This window comes from Pleurodeles waltl, chromosome 5 (genome assembly GCF_031143425.1).
Source record: "Pleurodeles waltl isolate 20211129_DDA chromosome 5, aPleWal1.hap1.20221129, whole genome shotgun sequence".
In the NCBI taxonomy this organism is placed as follows: Eukaryota; Metazoa; Chordata; class Amphibia; order Caudata; family Salamandridae; genus Pleurodeles; species Pleurodeles waltl.
The window spans coordinates 523,717,677-523,740,304 of NC_090444.1; the positions used below are offsets into that span (position 1 = coordinate 523,717,677).

At 42.8% G+C, this 22,628-nt stretch overlaps 1 protein-coding gene across 1 annotated transcript in view; it reads left to right on the forward strand.

Annotated features, from left to right (window-relative positions):
• The window catches only part of KIZ (kizuna centrosomal protein), a 737,711-nt gene that overhangs the window by 89,046 nt on the left and 626,037 nt on the right, over nucleotides 1-22,628 (forward strand). The window contains exons 3-4 of the mRNA XM_069236553.1: nucleotides 8,133-8,295; nucleotides 18,132-18,224. Coding sequence (XP_069092654.1) covers nucleotides 8,133-8,295; nucleotides 18,132-18,224 — 256 coding nt within the window. The remainder of the gene's footprint in view (nucleotides 1-8,132; nucleotides 8,296-18,131; nucleotides 18,225-22,628) is intronic.

The window sequence follows — 22,628 nt, forward strand, 5'->3', positions numbered from 1 at the left end:
AATAATCTGTACCTGTGATGATTGGGCTATGGGTCTAGAGGGAAGGAGAGGTAATTATCACTGCCTGAGACTCTGATCTCTTTTTAGATGCCTTGACTGCCCCAACTAGATTTCCATACACCATTCTGATTGCCGCCACCTCTTGTGAGTCAGATGTAGGCAATGTCATGGGTGCTGAAGCAGCTCCTTTTCCCTCAGGTTCCCTCCCCACTGATGGGGTTTGGCTGAGTGTTTCGTCTGTCTATGCTTCTATATTGTTAAGGAAAGGTATTTTAATCTGGTGGGGAGCCGTTGCTTTGTTGTGTTTGCTGTGCTTCAGGAGGTGAACACACCCGCCCTGGGGACCACTCCAGTTCTCAAATGACTTGGACAGCAATCATCATCATCAGATATTTGCTTGGTACGGGCTTCAATGTGGGATGATAGCGGAGGATGGTGTGGGGTGTGGGCTAGTTTTACAGTAGGTATGCTGTTGTGACCGTTAATGGAAACTGGAGCTGGTGTGAACGGTTTTATTATTGACCCTCTGGTTAACTCAGCTGTATGATTGTTTTCTGTTAAGCTAGGGCAGGAGAAATATATTTGTGCTCTAAATTCCCTGTAATTTTAACACCAGTAGTGGAGAGCTACATATCATTGAGAGAACAACTGACCAGACATCTGGGTCATCTTTTTGAGCCCCCCACTTCATGAGGTCCTTCTTACAAACTCTTTGTGACAGATTCTGTAGCTTTTCGAAGGAACCGCCTTATTGAGTTTTTTGCTAGGGGAGACTCCTGAGGGGTTGAGAGAGGACAATTCCAGTTTGTCTCCTTCTGGCCAGTGGTCTCAAGGGCGGCCAGGGCGAGAGGAGAGCACAGCCCCACCATAAGTGGGTTAAAGTGCCAAACTATCCACCAGCCCATTTCTGCGAGTGGGGTATTTCCCTTTTGGCATTGTTCTGCTTGGTTACCCTTTTGTATGGGTCTGTATGATTCTGTATAGTTGGCCCAGTTACTTGTCTGCGCCGCCAAACCTCTTAATTATTTTTACTGTACTATGGAGGGGCATGAGCACGCAGTTGGGACCTTGATCTACTGTTGGGTAGTTTAATCCAGTTGCTTGTCTGCGCCACCTCTCCTCTCAGTTACTGCCCTGCTGTGGAGGGGCACGAGCAACCAGTTGGAGGCCTTAATCTGAGTATGAGTCTGAGACCGAGTCCGTTTGCTTTTTGGTTTTGTTTTGGGACTGATGGCTTAGCTGAGCCGACACCCCTCCAGACTGTTGCACTATGATAGAAGTCTCAGGCATGCAGGAGGCATCTGATCTATTGGCTGTGTGCTTGGCCCCTTGCTGCGCTGCCCCATCTCCTAAGATTGCCCAGCAGAGGGTGCTGTTAGTTCCACGTATGTTTGGGGGTGCATCTGCGGGGGGATAGCGATCTGGTGTTGGTTTGGCACAAGCCGCACCGGCCTAACGATGTCTGCCTTTGCATCTGACAACTGAAGGTCGTGGCTCAAGAGCCTTGCCAACCTTTTAGGCGATGTTGACCGGAGTTTACAGTGTTTTGCAGGTGTCTGTTGGGGCTGCAGACTGGCCAGGGCTGCTAGCTGCTGGCTGCTGCTGCTTGTTGGGACTGCCGAGGCAGAAAAATTTGTGGATGAAAACAGGCATGCACTGGCACCAGCGGGGGCACCAGCATGATCCCCCTTCACCTGCCGTCATTCGGAGAAAGGCGCTGTTAGGGGGAAAGTAGAGTGCAAACAGGGGGCAGAACGAACTCACTGACCCTGTGTGTGCCAATGAAGCTGTCACTGCTGCTGAAGATCAACGGTAGGCCAGCAGATCAGGTGAAGGCTGGCAGATCAGCAGGAGAGCAGCACACCCAGTCAGTCATTGCCCCCACACTCCCCTGACCGCTGCCAGATCCTCTGACTCGGCTCAGCAGCCCATAGCCTCCGCAACTCCTTTCCATAGCTCTGTGCTTTGGTCCTCAGTCTGCGTACTGTGTACGTGTGTACCTGCTCCTCTGAATAGCTGTTAGCCTGACTCCAGAACCGGCTCCTGCAAAGTCCGTATTCAATCTACTCTTCCCCGTGTGTCAGAACCGGCGGCTGTGAAGTTCGTCATCAACTCCGCACCATGTGTCTTTCGCAGACTCCTGGGCACAGCTCAGACGTTCGATTGGCGTAGAAGCTCTGTGATGTCTGCAATGCTGTGGAGACGATTGGTGCCATTGACTCTTCCACAGTAGTCAGAATTCACTACATATTGAAATTTAAACAAATATGTTCCATTGCTTTTAAAGTACTCCTCTCCCCAACACAGGTGGACAAACTATGAGGGACAGTGCTAACCTCTGTGTATTTAATATAATCCAGCTTACCTAACAAGCCTCTATGATTGCAATTTTATAGCAAGACCAGACCGACCAAAAGACTAGTGCAACATATGAGGAAGCATAACCTACCAGTATCATATGAAAATGGGAAAAGGTGGGCACTTTCATGATATCTGCCAATTTTATGGTGTCTTCTAGTCTTAAACCTGACACAAAACCTATCTTGCCATTGTTCCACCTGCTGAGTAAGTCCCAGATAGGCTCGAGCCTATACCTGTCTCATGTAATGTTGTTTTCTTAAATTGAACAATATTGTTATTATGTGTATTAAGTAGTTCATTACAATATGCACTGATAACTGGAGGTATTTTGTGCTCTTTCAAGATCTATTTCATATTTTGTTTCCTTTTCTCTTGAGATGGGTGAAAGAAAATGTAGAGAATTGACTCTGAAAAGGGAACAGTTTCTCACCCCAAACAATCAAGTTAATGTCTCATAGACAGGATCCCCAGAATCACATGCTTCATTAACTGACTCAGAAGCCTTAACACTGACTCCTTGTTGTCTCCCATGAAGCCCAAATACTGTCAGGAATGTGCTCAACTCCAAGCCCAAACACTCCAACTCAGAGTTCCTGCAATTAACAGGCCTTGTGATGCATGAACATATTGTTGCTGATGTACATGATCAAGCACCGGCCACGTTCTCTGATAGGTCCAGCAAAGATCTTAATACATCTGAAAAATACCAACGGACGGAAGACTGGCTAACTGGAGGTATATAAATGATTTTTGTTTTTTTTGTTGACCCCACTGAGTTAAAGGAATGACTGACCCTGCTCTGCAACTGGTACCAAACAAAATATGTGTACAAAATGTGTATCATCTCCTTCCTGAAACATGTCTTGTAACCAATAAATTCCTTTAATCTCAAAATGCTTGCATGTCACATATGTACAGCTCTCGCAAATTATTTACAGAGAGTGATCATGTAAAAGTAAGTAACAGTATTTTGATGGAGCAAAATCAATTAGTGGATGCAGAGGTAAACCGTTTGTTTAAAGAAGGGGTAACAAAGTAGATTAATAGTAATGTCCCAGTTCACCAAATTATCCTTTTACTGAAAGAGAAAAAAGTGGAATTGCGCTCTGTAAATAAAGCCATTACACTGATTTTCCATTATGAATACGGTTTGGAATTACTGCCATTCATCAACACATTTTGCTAAATGATGCTGCAAAGAAATAGTACCAAAAATTTAACAGTAATTTTGCTAAACATTTTTTGTGAAAATTTTATTTTGAAAGCAAAGAATCCTTAATCTTGCTTTCAAGCTTCTGCAAATATTTGCATCTAATTAGCGAGCATTCTGGAAGCATTATACGTAGCCTCATATTTTGCAATTTTCAAATGTTTGTGAGCACTTTTTTTTGTTGGAGCCCGTCAGTAGTGCAGTCCGAGGTTACAACATTTATTTACAGCGTTCACCCTAATTATAAAAGCTTTACCTTAATGAACCCTAAATATAAGTTCGAACAGCATTAACATGTGGACACAAATATTACCTCCACTGCAGAAAGTTCCCTTCCCTGCTTCATAATCTAAACTGGCAGCCAAAGGGTTTGTGCTGCAGGGGGTTGGGCCTACTTGTCCAAGGACAAAATGGACATGAAAACTTGTTGTCCTTGACACCAAACAATATGCCCTGGGTGTCGGGCTATAGGTATTCCACGCCCCTGTTTTGAACAAATCATCACACATGTACTGCCCACCTCTCTCTCAAAGACACCTACCGCTCTAGGAGAAATCATCATAATGACATAGCATGTAAATGTATCCTATTTTTCAACTCCTCCAAATGTGGGATTAGAGAATTCCGAAAACTCTGGATTCCCAGTCCCCTGTATCTACCAAGTCTTCTGTATTCAGTCAGACACCTATCCAATTTGTGCTGCCAAGTATTATGCTTTGCCCAAAACTTGTTTCATAGGACCTAATTCTTCTGCAAAATCTTATCTCCTGCTGAATTTCAATTTCTTTTAGATGAGGTTACAGAGTAAATGTCGCATACTCAATTTTATAATCAATATGACGGGCAGCCTCAATTGTATGAAATATAAATAGAAATGCATAAAAAGAATTAGGTGACTGGAATACATACAGCAGATCAGAAATAGAGCAGGCAGTGCTCTGAAGGTATACATTCAAGATTAGTTAAATTAGTTGATTTGTTGAATTGTAGCAGATCCAGCATAAAAACCAAAGTTTGAACAATAGGTTAGTTTGGTTGTTTGATGTTTTGACCTATACAACACACTCAGCGGTTCTCATCAAGATAAATGTGTCATCTCTCTCAACACCCTAAGAATTGGTACCCATGCAGGAAGTGAAATTAAACGCAACCTGTAGTGCAAAGTATTATATCTGGAGAATACAAGTAGTAACATTTTTGTTTGATTATTAGGGGGCAAATGAATGCCACCTATGATTTACAACAGCAGTTCGTAACCTTTTGATTGATGTGGACACCCCACTGAACCATTACTGGGAACCAGAGACCCCTACTGAGTCATTATTGGAAGCCGGCGACCCCCCAGCCTAGGCAGTTTGTATGGTTTGAACCTCAGAACAATACACAAAATACGACAACACGTATACACCAAAGGGACGCCCAGCTACTGTAATATTTCGTTTAATTCACAAACAAATTCGGAAATGTTTTAAATTTTGCTTCATTTGTAAATACTTCTTTGTTTTTTTAAATATTTAATGTTGTAAAGCAGTCACGCAACACCTGAAGAGGCCTCGCAGACCCCCGGGATTCCCAGACCACAGGTTAAAAACAACTGATTTAGAATATCCAAGGATACAAATAGTTATTTGCTTCAGCCAAAAAGAGTCTGTCTAAGGTGCAGGAAATACATCTGAACCCTGCTTCACCAAATGTTTATTTATTACACAGAGCTTCACCCCCTGTTCTCCTGCTTTTAAAGTTCTTTCTCTGAGAAGGGCCCACTTCTGATACCGATAAAATCAAGTGCTTATCTTCTAAAAATCAGCTTAACATTTGAGCGTCAGTAACACTACCGTTATCGCATCCCACTTTGATGTTTGACTTGCTTTTGACATTTTTCAAACCACTACCTATGTCAATTAAAAGACGAGTTTGCTCCTGTGGGGCACAGTTGTCCATTTTAGATTCCTCATTCGTCTTTAACCTCACTACTTTCATAATGCCTGTACGGTATGCATATAATTTATTCTTGTTCCTCTTTCCTCTGTTCTCAAAACTAAAGCTTGGTGTCTGAATCGACCATGGGATGCACTTGCAACACAACACACAGTGGATCTGCCAGAGCTAAGTTTGGCACAATTCAAACCAGATCATGTATTTCCGGAAATTGACTAGTATAAAAAAATATAAATAGCACTATTCTAAAATACTCTCTTTTCAGAATGTAGACAGTCGACGTTTCCCTTCTGTAATCTCCTCAATCCAAAATAATTGTTTCTAAAAACATCAGAAAACGCTGCGGAAAGTTCTGTCTGAGCAAGCAGAGTTCCCTAGTCTCCACATATGTGTGCACCCACACACACCCGAATTCAAAAGTCATACTGAACCTACAAGAAAAGAGTAGCTGCTTCCCAAGTCTGAGCGCTTTTGAACACTGCATTATTACTTCACATGTTGTGTTTCTGTGAAGTGGCTTTGTGAATAGATAATCCATTATGTTGCCCTCCAATCTAGGCATCAAATCTACTGTGGTATTTCCTCCACCATAGAAACATGATGGAAGAAATTTTAACAGTTGATTCTCTTTTAGATGTAGCTATTTCTACATAATTCTGGATATTTTCTGTTATTATCCATACCATTGAGGGCGCTAGGTATTTTTCACATCAGTTATAGTAAGAAGGATTTATATGGCTTGCTGCTTCATTTGTTTTGGCCACACAACCTTCCCCCTTTATTTTTCTTGTCCTAGACTGATGCTTCTGAACCATGTGGCTCAGGTAAAATTTCATCTCTCTCCCTTATCAGAAAGGTAACTTTTGAGCCCTCCATGTCAAAGGTTAAAGAAAATCAGTGTTCTTTAAAATTAATTATTTTTTTTCCAGTGGAATTTAAGGCCCTATATATTAAATAGCTTTATCAGTGTCCACATCCACCTCTGGTCTCGCAGTCGTTTGGAAAACGTTGATTCTGGTTCTGATTAAGGGGGCAGTAGGTAACTGGTTGAAACTTTCTCAACTGCAAATCTGTAAAGACAAGTTGAAATATTTGCGGATGAATGTCACTATGTCCTTACATAGATGTTGGGAGGCAAAAGAACAAGCCGACACCTGAAGAGGTAGTCACTTTTACCGTTTTCTGTTCTTGGGTACAATTTCACTATACAGGATGAATGGACTTCCTCCTTGCTACACACCATTCAAGGTATTGATCCCTACTTTCCATAGAATTTTGTACCTCGTACAGGGATGTCTCTGAGCCAGCGGTCAACCTAAAGTATCCTTTGTAAAATTCATGTTATCAATGCATAGAGGAAGCCTAGGTGTCAGACATTTAGCTCTAATATTGAGCAGCCCATAATACTATGATTAACAGCTGGCTCTTTGGGGACCCGGGTTGAGCTGGATCTTCTTCCTCCATGGTTTCAGGGACTGTGCCTTGCTACGTGGGGGTACAAAAACGATTTTAAGGGCATGGCAAAATGCCTTGTGACACATTACAGTGATACAAATAACCAAAGCAAGAAGCCCCACTGTAGGTGTGGGAAAGGCTCGCGAGCACCAACGTTGCCTGGATTTTACGAGATGGGGGTTACATAGATCTTGCTGAGCTAGTAGATGGTTGGTCAGTTAAAGATCTAAAGTCCTTGGAGAACCTCTAGGGGGAGTTTATGTTGCACAACTCTCTTCTCAATTCTTTCTGTTTCTGCAACTCAAGTGTATAATTTAGCCTCTTCAAGCCCTGGCGGGACTCTCCCAGAATTTAACCCGATAGAAGCCAAACTGACGATGGAAGCCCTAGGTGCTTGAGGCATAGAGATAATTTACCATTCCCTTTTAGCAGCACAACCGATCATTTTGACGCATTGTGTCAAGTGGCAGGAGGACCTGGGTGTCCTGGATGGGTGGAAAGAGGCCACGATAACCCCACTCGCAGTGGCAGTTTTAGTCCGTCTCAGCCTGATTCAATTCAGCTGTGTCCACAGGGTCTGGTAAATGCTTGAAGGTCTTTGGAAAATTGGCATCATGTCTGTTCCCAAATGATTGGCACATTCTTTCACATGGCCTGCGAATCCTCAGCCATTCCACATTTCTGGTCCTATGTGAAACACGCCCTGGAAGCTCTATTGGGCAGTTCCTTCCAACTCACGCCCTAGTTGGCCCTTCTGGGACTGCTCAAGGATTGGGGGATCATGGAAGGGGCTAGGTTCTAGAAGGAGCCAACTGTTCCTTGGGTTGATGTGTGCTTGCCAATGGGAGTGTAGCGTGCAGCTGAAGATCTACAGAGCCACTGTACCTCAGTGAGACACCATTCTCACAACATATACTCCATCCAAATGTTAGGGTTCACCTCTGGGCACATTGCATGACAGTACCCTCATTCGAATCCATGTTGGAAACAGTTGTACATGGAAGCAGACGGCTGGAAATTGCTATGCTCTTAATTGTGAGGGCTGTGGGATATGTTTGGCGGAACTGTTACTGTTAAAAAACACAAACCTTTTTCGTAGAAAACGATAATAACTGTCCATATGCCAGTCAATCAGTGAAACTGACCTCCTTCTAAATCCTCTACCCAGATCCCACTTGAAGTATGTGAAACTTAAAAACTCTTTGAAAGAAATATGTGAATGGGAAAAGAGAGCTCACCGGCGAAACCAGGAGATATTGCAGGATTGTGATCGAATTGAAGCTCATATTATGACTCTGAAAACAACCACGGATAAGCTCCAGCAGATGAAGGTAAGTCAAAGGCACAAACTTGCTATCAGACTTCTCAGAGAACATTGTTAATATTTGATTCTTTATTATTCTTTCCATTTATTTTATATTAACACAATACCATTCTTTTCTCTCAACACTCTGCATGGATTATCAGTGGTTTATGTTTAAAATTAGTTCATAGCACCACAAAAGTGCCTTTCTTCCTACCATCCCAAGTTCCTGTCGAGGGACTTCACAGTTTTAATACCTAACTATTATGTGCTTTACTTACATTATAAAAGCCCTGTCCTTGGGATGGTTGGCTAGTTTGCAATCGGTGCACTCATCTTATGTTCCTCTGCCAGGACCAATTTACACTCATCTTTTTCCCATTTATTTATAACTGGATTTAGTTTTAGGTCAATTGTATGGCTGTCCTCCTTTTGCTAGGACAGGCCCCGGTGCTGGAAACCAGTGATTCTTGTTTTTTTCTTACTTTTCAGGGTTGTAGTGTTGTCCTTACAAACACTATTCAGAGTTTGCTGGACTGTGTTCTCTACAGTAGTCTTCAGTCTCCCTACGACTGTATATATAGTATGCTGAGTGTTATTTTCAATTATGTCAGCTCAGTTGTCATCAGAAATGGTGTCATTGATGTCACAGATCATGTAATCAGTGTTGTAATATGTGAGGTCATAAGCAGTCTATGGCAAGAGCGCAAGTTATAGTTATTTGAAATACCTAGAATTGTTGGAATTCAGTGTTTAAAAAAAAAAAAAAATGTTACATTTAAACTGACATTTTCACGTAACTATAACTGCAACAGATTTTTTTCATTGCAAAGTAGGATATTATTTCTACACCTAATTATAAATCACTTTAACCTTTTTTTTTTATTGTAAATTTCTAGGTTTTATTTAACGTGAATTAAAATGTTCTTACCATGCGCAACATCAAACCCGACCAACGCACATGACCTTTGGCCGTGCGTGGCTTTGGGCTGGCCGCAGGGCCTGTGGCCAGGCTTTGGGTTCAACCACTTACAGCCAGCCAATCCCCCGCTTGCCGGCAGACTTTGCCCACCCTGCTGCGTGCAGCCAGTGCCCCCACTGCACGCGGCCTTTGTGGCAACCCACTGGCACTCAGACCCTGCCCCCTTATTTTGCGACAGTCCAGGGGATGCCCTGACTCCTGCAGGAGAAGGTTTTGGCCCCCGGGCGGGTGTTCCCTGTATGTGTATATATGTGAGTGTGTGTGTTTGAATATATATATATATCATCTAGTGGTGGTCACCACTAGATAGTTACAGCTAGGATCTAGTTTCTATAGAAGGAAAGTTTTTTTCATTTGGCGCCCATTGATGAATCTTCACTAAATTTTCCAAAACAATTTGATGCTTTCCCCATGTTAATTCCGATAGGGTTTTTGAACAGGACTACATCCCGAACAGCTTGATGGAGTTACACCAAATTTGGCAGAAAGGTAGCTCTTGGTCCAGAAAGTACCCTTTTTGTTATTTGGTGAAAATCTGTTCAGTAGTTTTTGAGATATTAAAGAAAATTCTAATTTTTATTATAGGGACGCAAAGGCTCAGTGAACCCTCCTGATCTTGTGCTGAGATCTGATTGTCTGCCAACACTTCAACCAGGAAATGTTGGCAGCCATCTTGGTACTCAACTTCAGCCGAGTCCCTGAAAAAAATAAAAATGTTAAAAAAAGAATAGGGACCAGGATAGGGACATGCTCCTGCGTTTGTTTTGGAAAAAGCCCCCGGGTGGGCCAGATCCTGGGGAATCAATTAAAAAAATAAAAAGGGGGGGTGCACGGGATCACCTCCAGAGGCTCATTGAGCCTAGGGGATCACCATGGCCCCGGGGATGACCACCTTCCCGGGGTCAGCTAGTGCTCTGAGAAGGATCAGACCCCACACCCTCCTGGAGCCAGTAATGGCCCTGGGGACCGCCACCACCCCAGGGCTGGCTCCTGCTGTGTCCCCGGGTGCCCACCCCTTGGACATAGCTTTTTGCTCTGACTTGGTGGGAGCTTTGACAGCTCCTGCCAAGTCAGAGCAAACAAAACTCTGCTCCCAGCAAGCAAGAGCTTTCAAACAGCTATTTGTCTTTGTATTCTTATTTGGCTTGTCGTAGGAGGATTGATGTTATCACAGAATTCTGGAGAAAGACACATGAGGAGCAATCACATAGCCGAGTGCACACAAGGTCACTGGTGACATTTCCTTGTGCTCCATTACACAGCTGTTGTGTAGAATACATACTGGACAGTTACCCATGGAGGCAGAAAGAACTCCACACGGGTAGATATTTTGTGCAACGTTGTGGACTACTGTTGGATAAATGGGCAGGTGAGGTTCCTTTGTGGCTGAGTCACTCACCCACTCTGACACTCTACTCCACTGTATGCCAATCCACTATACAACACTCTGTGCCACTCCACAACACTCCACTTCACTCACACTACTCTACAAAATTCCACTACACCCTACGTCACTCCATGACACTCCACTCTACTTTGAGACTCTATTCCACGCCATTCCATTACTCTACTCCACTGTATGCAACTCCGTCTCTGCCACTCCACACCACTTTACTCCACTCTACGCCGCTCTACTCTACTCCACAACACACTGCAACACACATTCTTACTCCACTCTAACACACTACTCCACTCTGACACTCTACTCCCTCCACAACACTGTACGCCATTCCAGTGTAAGCCACTCCATGACGCTCTATGCCAGTCCATGACTCTCTAAGCCACTCCACTCTACGCCACTCCATGACACTCTGCGCCACACCACAATGCTCTGTGCTACTCCCTGACACTCCACAGCACTCCACTCTACACCATTCCAGTCTACTACACTCCATTCCATGCCACTCTCCTCTAAGCCACTAACTTTTAGCCATGATGAACAGCAGCCATGCTCGTGTGCAACGTGGTTAAACACATTGGCAAAGCCAATAGTTCTGGCGTAAACTAGATTGATTGGCTTTTGCCGATGTTTGTTTCTCTTTGCCACTAAATGTATCATAGAAACTACTGCTGATGTCATGTGGATGCAGACACCAGTGGTGAAGTACTTCCACAGAGTTGTTGTCTACTGAGAAATTATGGGATTGTAGGGGGGCCTTCTCCATTTCTTGTGGGGGCAAAGGTATTGTTATGCTAGTGTATTGATTGGCTTTCCTGCCACTTTTATTTGGTTGCTTTTTATTGGTTGGTTATTTGGTTGGCTTTTTATCAATCTAGTGTTCATCCCCCCATGAAGCATTGCATCTTTACCCATCTCATTGATTTAATGACCATGCTTTCTCTTACTTACCATTTGTTGGCTTTGTTTTCACTCTCATTTGCTTGCTTTTGAGTGAATCGCTTGACTTGTCCATCATGTGTTTGTCCCTCCTCTCGAGCTTACACTCTTAACTTGTGTCTTTCCATTGTTCTCTTTTAAGTAGTAATTGTTTTCTTTTTGCTTAAGCACTCTACGAGTGGCTGCATTGGCCACCTATCCCCATTTCTGTTATTCTCTACCCCTTCTGCTGTATGTGTCTCTTTCTCTCATCCATGTACTACTCTCCACCACTCCACACTCTGTGTTGTTGTCTTTTGCTTATGTTTTGCTGTGGTGGTCCCCCCTTCATGTGTTTCTCTCCCCAGCCCTCCCTCCCTATGAATCTGTTTTCCTTCCTCCCCTCCAGCCGCTCATTAGTTCCTTCCTATTCCTATTCTCCCAGCACCCTCACCCCTCACTCTCACTTTTTAAAAAACTTTTAATTAGAGCTTACATACAAAAAAATAATTAATCCGCAATTGTGGATCAGTAATTTAAAAATTAAAGCAACTGACACCTGCATTGTTTTGATAGCATTCTGAGGCATGCACGTTAGTAGAATGGTGCAACGAACCTTGTGGCATTTAAAAAAATATATATATATTTTTTATAATGCTGTGCAGAGTCCCGAAGATATTGGCAAAGGAACTAGGTCCCAAAGGAGAGACCTATTGGTTCTGCCAGTGCTTGTTGCAAATGCTTCTTCCTTGTATAGTCCTTTTAATCTGCACTTGACTGAGAGGTTGATCCGTCTCAATCTCTGCCCTAGGCTTGGACTGGTTACCCTGTTTCACCACTGACAATTTCTGTCGCAGCATGGGGCACTGTCATTGACTGAGTTGAAGCACCTCAGTACCATCTGGACTGCCACTTCATAAAAATAATTCCCTCACTTCTCTTTTTTGCTGAAGTCTCTGTCTAATGCTTGAATCTACCCTATTGATACTAGTTAAGCCATGGGCTCTTTTAGGTAACTATGCGCTCCCATCTAGTCTCCTGCAATTCCTGCCTCTTTAACTGTAACCTCCTCACTCACTGAAGGTAGTGGAGTTGTTTCTGGACTTCTGACACCACCACCTTAGCTGGACACCATAGAGTACTTGAAGGAAGTAGCTGTCCACTTTACCAAGGCTTCTAGAATGACCCCAGAAGTAGATTTTTACCTGGAGATCTGGTGAAACACATCCTATCAGTCCCATCATATGCATTTATTTTAAACTGTGCAGGCAACCCCATACTTGGGCCCAGTCTGCTTCTTTACATTCACTGGAACAACACCAGAGATGTTTCTTCTGTTGCTGACATCATAAAAGGGGGAAGACTAGCGTTTCCAGGCAGATATCATCCAAGTGTATATTAATTAGATACGGCCTCCTACAAGTTCCCCTATTTTAGTTCAGAAATACCAGGGGACTGGAATCTTTGATTCTGGCAGGTATCCTTACACTTAAATCCAAGGATTACAGGTTATTTCCTCTTTAATGGAGAATAACACATGGACTCGGGAGTATGGAGGCAAACCTGTGTATTTTTCCCCCTTTGAAGGAAGATTGAGTCGTATGCTTTCATGAAGTAGAAACGTTCCTTGTGAGCAGCGCAGGGCAAAAAGTGCTTCTCTGACAGTGCACTGAGTAGGGTTTATATGTTACATCAGGTGTAAATAGATGTGTTTTACAAGCAATGGCAAGGGTACTGGGGAGTAAATATGGTTTAAGAAGGTCACAGGTAGGTTTTGGGTAAACCAGTAGTTTAGGATGTCAGAGGGTCAACAAAGGAATGCAGTTGTACTATGGTCAATTAAATATTGACTGAACGTAGGGTCAATTGATTATTGACTGTTTTACAATTATTTATTTTGTGACTGATTTTGCAATGTGGGAACTCTGGTGGGCTGTCCACTGCCACATAATTGGTGTTGGATAATGTGTCTCATGGCACTGTGTTTCAAACTGGTGTGCTTTCTCTTGGCATATATATTCATAGACTTGTGTGCTGTAATATGTGAGAGGCTCTCATCTGGAGTCTCGCTGCTGAATTTGCTATCAGGGCTATCCAGGAATAGGTATATTCGAAGAGTTTGAAAACTCAAATAAAAGTGAGGCTGATCAAGGAGCTGGCTCCTTCCAGACATGCCTTACTGATCAAAGGGAAAGAAAACAGATGCTACAGGAGCTATGAAGTGAAGCATTCTCCCTGGTGTTCCCCAATAACCATGGGTTTTTGAGGAACATTTCTTCAAAGGCCCAGTGTGCAATCATCCTTTTCTAATTTGTTTACCACTTCTAGGCTTTGAGACAGTGTTATTAGTAGTGCAGCCTTCTTCCAGCCTTATGTTAGGTTCCTGGCTCCTGGATGGTGACAACGACCAAACGCATCCTTTCTCTACTTTCATTTTTGCTTTTCTCTTATCTACCCTAAATCCTACTGGCGGCTTCAAAGAGGTTCGAGTTCATCGGGCCGTTCTGGACTGGAATTTCCTGCACATAGGCCTAGCAGAACACTGAAAACAGTTAGTCAAAGAATGTCCCGATTTACCTGTCACTCATACCAACTCTGAAATGGTGGACTGATCATGAGTGACAATCATCTGCGTGGACAACCCTTCTATATATACCTTGGCATCAGAGTGTGGTCACAATAAATTTGTCCAAATTTGGGTGGCAGGGGCCTCGGTGGATACTAGTTCCATTAGTTCCTTGTGGGACAGATTATACTATCCCTTCGCATAAAGTAGTCCTCTTGTCCTTAAAAATATTTCTTTCTTTGGTCAGGTTCAGGGTTGTAGTGGGTGACATGGACAGCATCTTTTATGTAAGAAAGTGAGAATGCACAATGCACGTATTTTGCATACCCTACTGGCTTTCAGTGGAGCAATTAACTAGGATAGCTTTTGCAGGTTCCCCTGTCGCTGGGGACCTGAAAAAGACTGCCACAGCAATTGTCTCCCCTTCAATTTTCATATGCATATCCTCCCCATGAGTAGACACATCATAGACATTTCCCCAACATCTTTGTGGCATCCAGCCGTTTGTGTCTATGCAACACCCTGTCGTAGGAATCACGTTTTTAGAACAAGACTGCTTGATTAGGGGCACCAGCACCACCAGTTGTGGGTGACTGAGTCAGTCCCACACAGTTTTGGCAGCTGTTGGCGCAAACCTTTCGGCCAGCGAGTAGCACCTCACCCAAACCTGAAATAAAAGGTGATATGTGCCAGCCTGAAACATGACACACTATGGCTCTTAGTGGAAGTAGTGGTCGACAATTTCACCCCTTTCTCTTGTTAGCAAAAGTCTGATACACACTCATAGGCCAGAGGAAGACTGCAATCTATGATAAAATATGGGAGCTGCAACTATTAGGGCAGTGAGGCATAACATTATTAGAAGGTGGTGATCAGCGAGAAGAAAATAAGAGTCCCAACATATTGAAACAACATACGTAGATGAATTCTACCTAACAACTAACTCCTAAGCGAGAGCATAGCGGCAATAGCCCAATCTGTCCGTAGTTAGTCCATGAGAGGCGCACCCACTCCCATTACCTGAAGGAAAGGGGTCTGCCTGTCGCCTCCAGAGATAGGCTGTAAGACAGCTGAGGTCAGCAATGAAATGGCATGCAGCTTGGACGGAATCCTGGTCTGAATTACCTCCATCTTGGCCTAGACAGTGTTTTTTTATAACAAACAATATTTTCATTTCGTGAGAAGGCCTGACATGGTCAAGTGCCCGAGTGACGGACTTTTTACAAACTCTTGTGGCAATAATTGCTAGCTGGAATCTCATGTACTCAGACTCGTCAACCTTAGAAAGGAGTACATGTTGAAATGTCATGCACAAAACAATAATAACAACTATTTCAGAGAATCACAAAGTTACAGCTGATTAGAAAATAAAAACACCCCCTGTGAAGGCAGGTTAACTGAAAATGAATAAAACTGAATAAATGAATTCCGAGCACATGTGTATGTAAAAGGTCACAGGCCTAAGCTAAGCTAAAATATGTGTGCCCATGCAGAGTGTAAAATTAACCCACGACAACCTCACAACTCCAGGAGCAAACAGTTTGCTTCTCAGATTGACATGATCATTAGATCCCCAAGGCACTACAGGAAGTCCATTTGAAGAAAGCAGTTCCTTCATGCCTTTTCAGTGATCCCTCTCAGAGTCCTACAGAGAGTCAAGGATAGCACAGAAATGCCATCATTCTAGTGGCCCCAACTTGAGTTTGCTTCTCTTGTCCTAAAACATCTTGCATAGAGGGCAGGGCTGACAGGGAGCCAAGATGGCCGCTTTCCTTGACTGCTTCTGATATTGGTCATTTGCCGTGGCACAAATACACTTTGCTGAGCCTATAAAGGCCACACAGGAAGAAATGAGGTGATGCGAACTCCCCCAAAGTCATATTTGAGGCTACCTCCTTGGTAGAGTGATAAGGAGGCACCTTCTTTCTCCCTCTGGCCTGTCAACTACAGGCAGTCGGGGGGACCCCAGACTGTGGAACAGTCTTTGAAGCACTCAGGGAGGGCTGATTACTATTAAGATATAGCAGAGGGAGGAGGTGAAGTTAACCAGTAAGTACCACTGCCTAACTGTCGCTGCACTAACCTGACCCAGAGGGTTCTGGAGATTGATGGACAGTCGAGGAGGCCACAGGAGAGGTAACATACACTTGGTGGGCGAACAACATCCAGAACAGTAATCACCACTGTGAGTTGGTCTTCTAAGTGGCATGCATCATCGCATCTAATGCGTAGTCCTACTGGAGGCTCCAGCAGCAAATCAACCTGTGAACCCAGAGGATATACCTTGAGAGACTGAAACCTGCAAAGCTTAGACAATGTCTGGGTGACAAAGGTGGATTTTTTCATTCTTTGTGTAAGGTCTTCAAAGAGGGATAACAGTGTGGATCAGCGTGATCCAGATGACTGTGGCCACGCATGAGGTAAGAGGTTGCTCCTCCGTTTCCTCAGTGCGTTGAAATCCGACTTATCAGAAAAAACAGAGGCCACAGCCTGTGGTTTGACGGTGGTGGAAGATAAACTAGAAGGTCTGTAAGGCAAGGTTAATGATAATGAAAGGGAGAAGTTAGAGCTTTGCCGAGGACTCGGGAGCTAAAGAAACAATCCTGTTTTCCTAATGCTGTCATTAAAAACTTTGTCCTTTAAATCAGGAACAACAGAGGGGATACTTAAGTTAGATGCAAAATTGGAACCTCTGGACAACTTTAGAAAGTGTTCCCTTCTTAGGTTACTAGGCATTCAGGCACATATTACAGAGGAGAAGCTATCATAGAGTCAAGCTAGTTAAAGTGGTAACGAAAAATAAAGCAATACAAATGGACAATCACTGCGTCTTTTTCTTGCCTGATTTAAACCCAGACACTTTAGTTCGAAAGAAAGCTCTCTTCAACATCAAGAAGGAACTGTGTACAAAAGCACTCGTGATATCAATGAAGCACACTGTACAATTAAAGGGAATCACTTTGTTTTCCCAAATAGACTCTGCAAAGACTTTCTTCAATAGCTTATCTACAGCTCTGGGCCTTGTTGGAAGCTACAACTGAACTACAACTGAACCTAGGTGTGGTAGATCTCAAGCAAATAGGTCTTGAGCAAATTGGACCGAGGCGGCTCCAGTGAGGGAGTGTGGTAAGGTGATTAAAAGTTTGATAATATAACCTTTTTTTAGTCATTTGGTGTTTTGCTTCTCTGCTTTTATTTTTCCCTTGACAAGGGTCATTTTAGAGTCTTTAGACTTACTTTGTCAAACTTAGCAGTAGATTCCTGCCTATGAATAACTGATCTGTTGGAGTTTCTTAATGTAAGAAAATGTGGTCTAATGAAACTGATCAGTCTTAAAGTATAATATAATAGTATGGTGCAAAGTATCAAATGCTGAGAATTACTAAAAATAAAACTGTAAATCATAAAACTTCTTTCTTCTTTCCCCGAGGTTTTGCAGTTGATTGATGATAGTATGCTTTTTTCCTGATATATTGCTTTATCAAGCAACCATGTGAACAGCTGCAAGACTGAATTTGCAGCTATTTGTACAGGTTCTTAGAAACAAACCTAAGCTTACCTATGCTGCTTTTTCTTCCTTTCTGTTCACTTGGCTGTAGAATCTTCTTACATGTTGAGTGAGCCAGGACACATGAGTAGGATAAAGATAACGTTATGGTATCTCCATTCCTCCTACAGTAGTTCATAGGCACTCCTTCATTACCAGCACCCTTCCTCCTTTCACCTAGCCATTGGCCAAAAACTGGGAACAGGTGATAATAGGCACCTTTGCCGTGTAAAGGTAAGGGTGGCTCATACTGTGTACTTGGATAGCTGGTACCGGGCATACAGAGCTCTGAATGAGCAACTGTAAAATCAGTTTCTTATACTTTGTTCTGCTAAGACACAGTCTATAGACTGAGAATAAAAGAGTTGTCACCAATGTACATTTATCCTTTTTACTGATATATGCCCATCTTTCAGGGAAAGACATTAAATCCCATCTTTCTATTTCTTCAGTCAGAATATGGGAAATTCAAGCAGATGATGCTGCCAACCTGGAAGAACAGCAAACAGACCTTCAGTGATGAAAAAGATAAAAATAGCCTGCAGGTAACAGAATTTCAAAATGGTTTTCTCCTAACTTGGAAAAGGGTAGCATGTTACATTGCCTTGATTTTGTTAATTCTGTGCTCAGTTTTTGTCCAAGATTTTAAATCAAATAGGTTAGTGACCTTTTACCCTCCATACTCTCTCTCTCCCCCGGTGCATTGTGCATATTATGAGGACTCAATATTTTAATGTAAACTAATGTTCATGGGTGTTGATATTTTTTGTGCTGTCTGTTAATTTCCTGTACACCTGCTGCAGGTGCAGTAACAGACATACCAGCTGAAACAGTATTGTTCTTTATGCTAGTATGACTTCCGCAGGCCTGGAAGCATTGGTGGAGCCACATGGGTGGTATTATCTTTATATGCTGCTGGAAATCCTGCAGCGACCAATTCTTAGCTCATCTACCACAAATTGGTCATACCTATAAAGATGTGAAGGTCCATATTATTACATGTGGTTAGCAAGGTGGCTAGGAGGGAGGTTGATCAGACAATTCATGTAGATTTTCCTGCTTTGTAGCACAGTAAAGGTCTTCGGGGCAGGTAATCTATTGGGATATTTCAAGTTCATTCATCTTTGATACCTTACTACCTGCTCTGCCAGCACCACATGTTTATCACTCTACTGGGTCTCTGTATATTTTAGATCATGTGTTAATTCTGACTTTCATTCTACAATGGTGTTTTAAATGTTTCCAGGTAACATGCCACAGCATAAGTGTCAGTTTTCTGTATTTTTGTAATCTGTTTGTTCTGAGGTAGAAGCTTTCTCTAAGGGAAAAAGGCTGTTGGGTTTTTAAGTGTTAATCTATAAGATACTGGATGGCTGAATTTCCGGGCTATCCAGGCAGTCATTTTGTATTTATGGTGCAGGGCTTGCAAACAAACAGTTTAAACATTTGAGAATCAGTATTTGCATAGCCTCCAAACCCGCCTTGTTTAGAGAATTCAGAAGGGCATGGCTCAGAATTTTATATGGGATTAAGGATAAATAGAAAAAAATGAAAATCAGGAATAGGAAAGGCAAGGGACCCCAGTAGCAACAATTACAGGGGGTCAGAATGCAGACTGGTCGAGATAGAACACAAGACGTTAATTTGGTAAAACATGGTAGAAGTCTCAGCCCCATAGTTCAAACTGCTTGAAACAGTGAAACATCCAGATGGTCAGGGGTTTGACAATTGACCGACCATTGTTGTACAGTCTGAATCTCTCTGACTGCATCCCTACTGGATCCGTTTAAACCTACTCATGATCTGGAACTTTGTATTGTCTCGTGCAGGCCCTCCCATGCTTTGTGTGCTGAAGATAATACCCTATTCTAGTCCCTGCTCTTTCTCTCCTTATTTCATAAAGTAAAGATGGCATCAGTCTTCTTGCATTGAAAGGCAGTGTTTGGCAACCTATTTCTTAAAACAGCTATTTCCTCATAGCCATTAAATTATATGCTTGTTGTTTTTTTTCGATGGGGACAGTAAATTGTTTGAAAAGCAACTTTTATTGTGTGGAAGTATATCAGACCTGGTTTAGGGCAGGCAGATCCACATTTGACATCATTATGTTCTTGTGCACCTTGCTTCGAAGGACACCGACAACTAAATCCAAACTACATGTTTATTGTGTGGATTAAAGTGCTGCCTTTAATTCTTGACTGTGGCATCTTTTGGGAAAAAATCAGCTTCAGTCAGGTCCTGACTGCTCATTGCTACGGTTATTGATTGAACTGCATGCTGAGACCTGCCTCTGTGTCTTCAAGGCACAAGATGATTGATTACTTGTCCTCAAAGCTTAACACATTGGATGTTCGATTCTATGGCTGACCTTTGCCATGTTCCTATTTTTGATGTGATAGATTTATTGTGACACATTTCATCCTTCTTTGGTTGCTGTGCCACTGTAGTACATGATTGATTTAAGGTGGAGACACAGTCCATAAGAACCAAACTTTATTAGTCTACAGTTCTTTGTGAGCATTATGTCCAGGTGTTACTGATGCAACAGGGTTACCACCACCACAAATCAGACTCAGGATGTTGTCTTTTGGGTGTGGAAAATCACAGTTCAATATATGCCAGAATAAGCAAATGCCTACTACTGTTACCAACTAGTTACCCATACCTGGGGGTGGAGTTCATTCCCTTAATGATCAGGCCCAGAAATGGTACAAGCACCATATTTAGCGGGGTGGCAGCAAGCTTTGCCAGTTCTCATTAGTATCATGTGCTTCTCCAATGAATTCCTCAACTTTCAAAAGCGATTAGGTGAAATGGGGCTCTCAGATGAGTGATATTACATCATAGGTTTCTGTGCATGGGTCTCATTGCTTTGCATGATAGGAATGTGAAGTAAGAGGGATTAAAGTAGCCCTGAAGAAGGCTGCTGACCCGTTCTCAGCAAGTCACAAGGCCGAAAAATGCATGCTGATTAGTTTGAATGGAAGACTCATTGTTTTTCCCCAAACAACCACTCATTAGGTTTTCAATCATACCTCTGGTACCCAATTATTAAAGTGGGAAACCTAGTGGGTATTCCCTATAACAGTGGCTTTTAAACTTCTGACTTCTGTGGACCCCCTCCTAATCATCACTGTAACACACTGACCCCCATTGAATCATTATTACAATCCAGGAGCCCTTCACTAAGTCATGACTGGAAGCCGGGGGCCCTAGCATAAGCATTTTCGATGATTTGAACTGCAAAACAATACACAACAAATAAAGAAACAAGCATTCCTCAAACAAATAAGCAAATAATGAAACGTTTGATTTAATTCACCAACAAATATAAAAACATCAGAATTTCAATTTTAATAGGAAGGTTGGAGCTTTCCTAGATACATTTGAGGCAGTCGTCAATCGTCCTATATCTTGTTTGATGCACTTGCACTTCTCCTGCAAATCAATTTGAGGATACTAATTTAATTTTCAGCCTCTGATTTCAAATTCCTAAACATTTACAGAACATTGTGATGCAGAGTTCCGTCACATGTCACTTATTACTCAACTTTTTCTTCACTTGTGTGTGAGCACTGGATCTTTTAATAAAATATAAAAATAACTACATGAAATTAAAATTTTCTCAATAAATTGTTATACAGAACTTCTTGTCTGCTCTTTTTTTAATTTCTTGCTCTGGGTATAACTTATTGTCTTAATGCATAATTGATTTGCCATGCATTTAAACAAATTGTATTGTTCTCTATAAGGTTTAGAGACATACTGCTTTAGGTTTGATTAATATCTTAGTGAACCACTGTTTTTCTCAATATGTGATCTACATGAAACACACAAGAGGCGTCAAAGCTCTACAGTCTCGGAGTGGCTTGAAACACTGATGACATTTGCAACAAAATAAGCAATCTTGGATTTCTAGATTAGAAGTTCCACGTATTCCATAACATTCCTTCTTCTCTGTGTTTCACCAATGAATTCCTCAGCTTTTAGAAGTGACTAGGTCATATGTCTCCTAAGATTTCAGGTTTCAAGCCCTTACGCGTACACTGATGCTGCATGTAGATGTCTTGAATGGATTAACATGGCATCTGTATGTTATGTTTTGGTTCTGAAAAGGTATGTTCCTCAATAGATAGTTATCTCCCAAAATATCTTCCTACAAAAGAGCACAAAAGTTGGCATTGACAACCATCATGGTGCATGGACGTGATCTGTGGGGGCTCGCATGTATTTGTAAGCTAAAGCAAGGCAACCAACTCCTTTCAGTGACAGACTCTGCTCTGTTGCGATGCCTAGTGCACAATGAGCGGGGAGCACCGAAGAGGTTGCACCTAGACCCTGCAACGGCTGTGTGAGACCACTGAGGCTCATACCCATCAGTGCCCACTGACTACCACAATGTCCGGGTGGGTAAGAATCCAACTACTGGTCAGACCCAGCACATCTAAGAACTGTGTCCTGGCATGTCGGGGTGAGACATGCCGGTGCTGTGAGGTACACTTCCCCGGGGGCTTCATACGACTTCTTACTGCTAGGCTGCAGGGCGCGAGAGCCGGCAGTACTTGAGGGCTGGATCACATGTTCCCTGGGATTCTGAAGGGCTGACTGTGGCTCCCAACCCACTGCAGCTCCCTTTGGGATCGCTGCACCGGGGTCAAATGTACATTCACCAGGAAAGCTGTGATGCTCCTAGCACAAAACCCGGCACACAAACGGGAGCCCTGATGCCTGACTTTAAGACGGCAGATACGCTGTGCGATGAGCTGATGGAGCGGTGATTGAAGCTACCACAAGCACCTCTGACCTGGGTCCCAAATACTCAAGTGGGAACTACATGTGCTGATGATTGTCCATGAGTTATCACAGCGGTGACAGGCTGCTGTATTACTTCAACTTACAATGGCTGACCTTTAAATGCTACCTGTATTCCTGCTTTTCTGGCAGCGCTG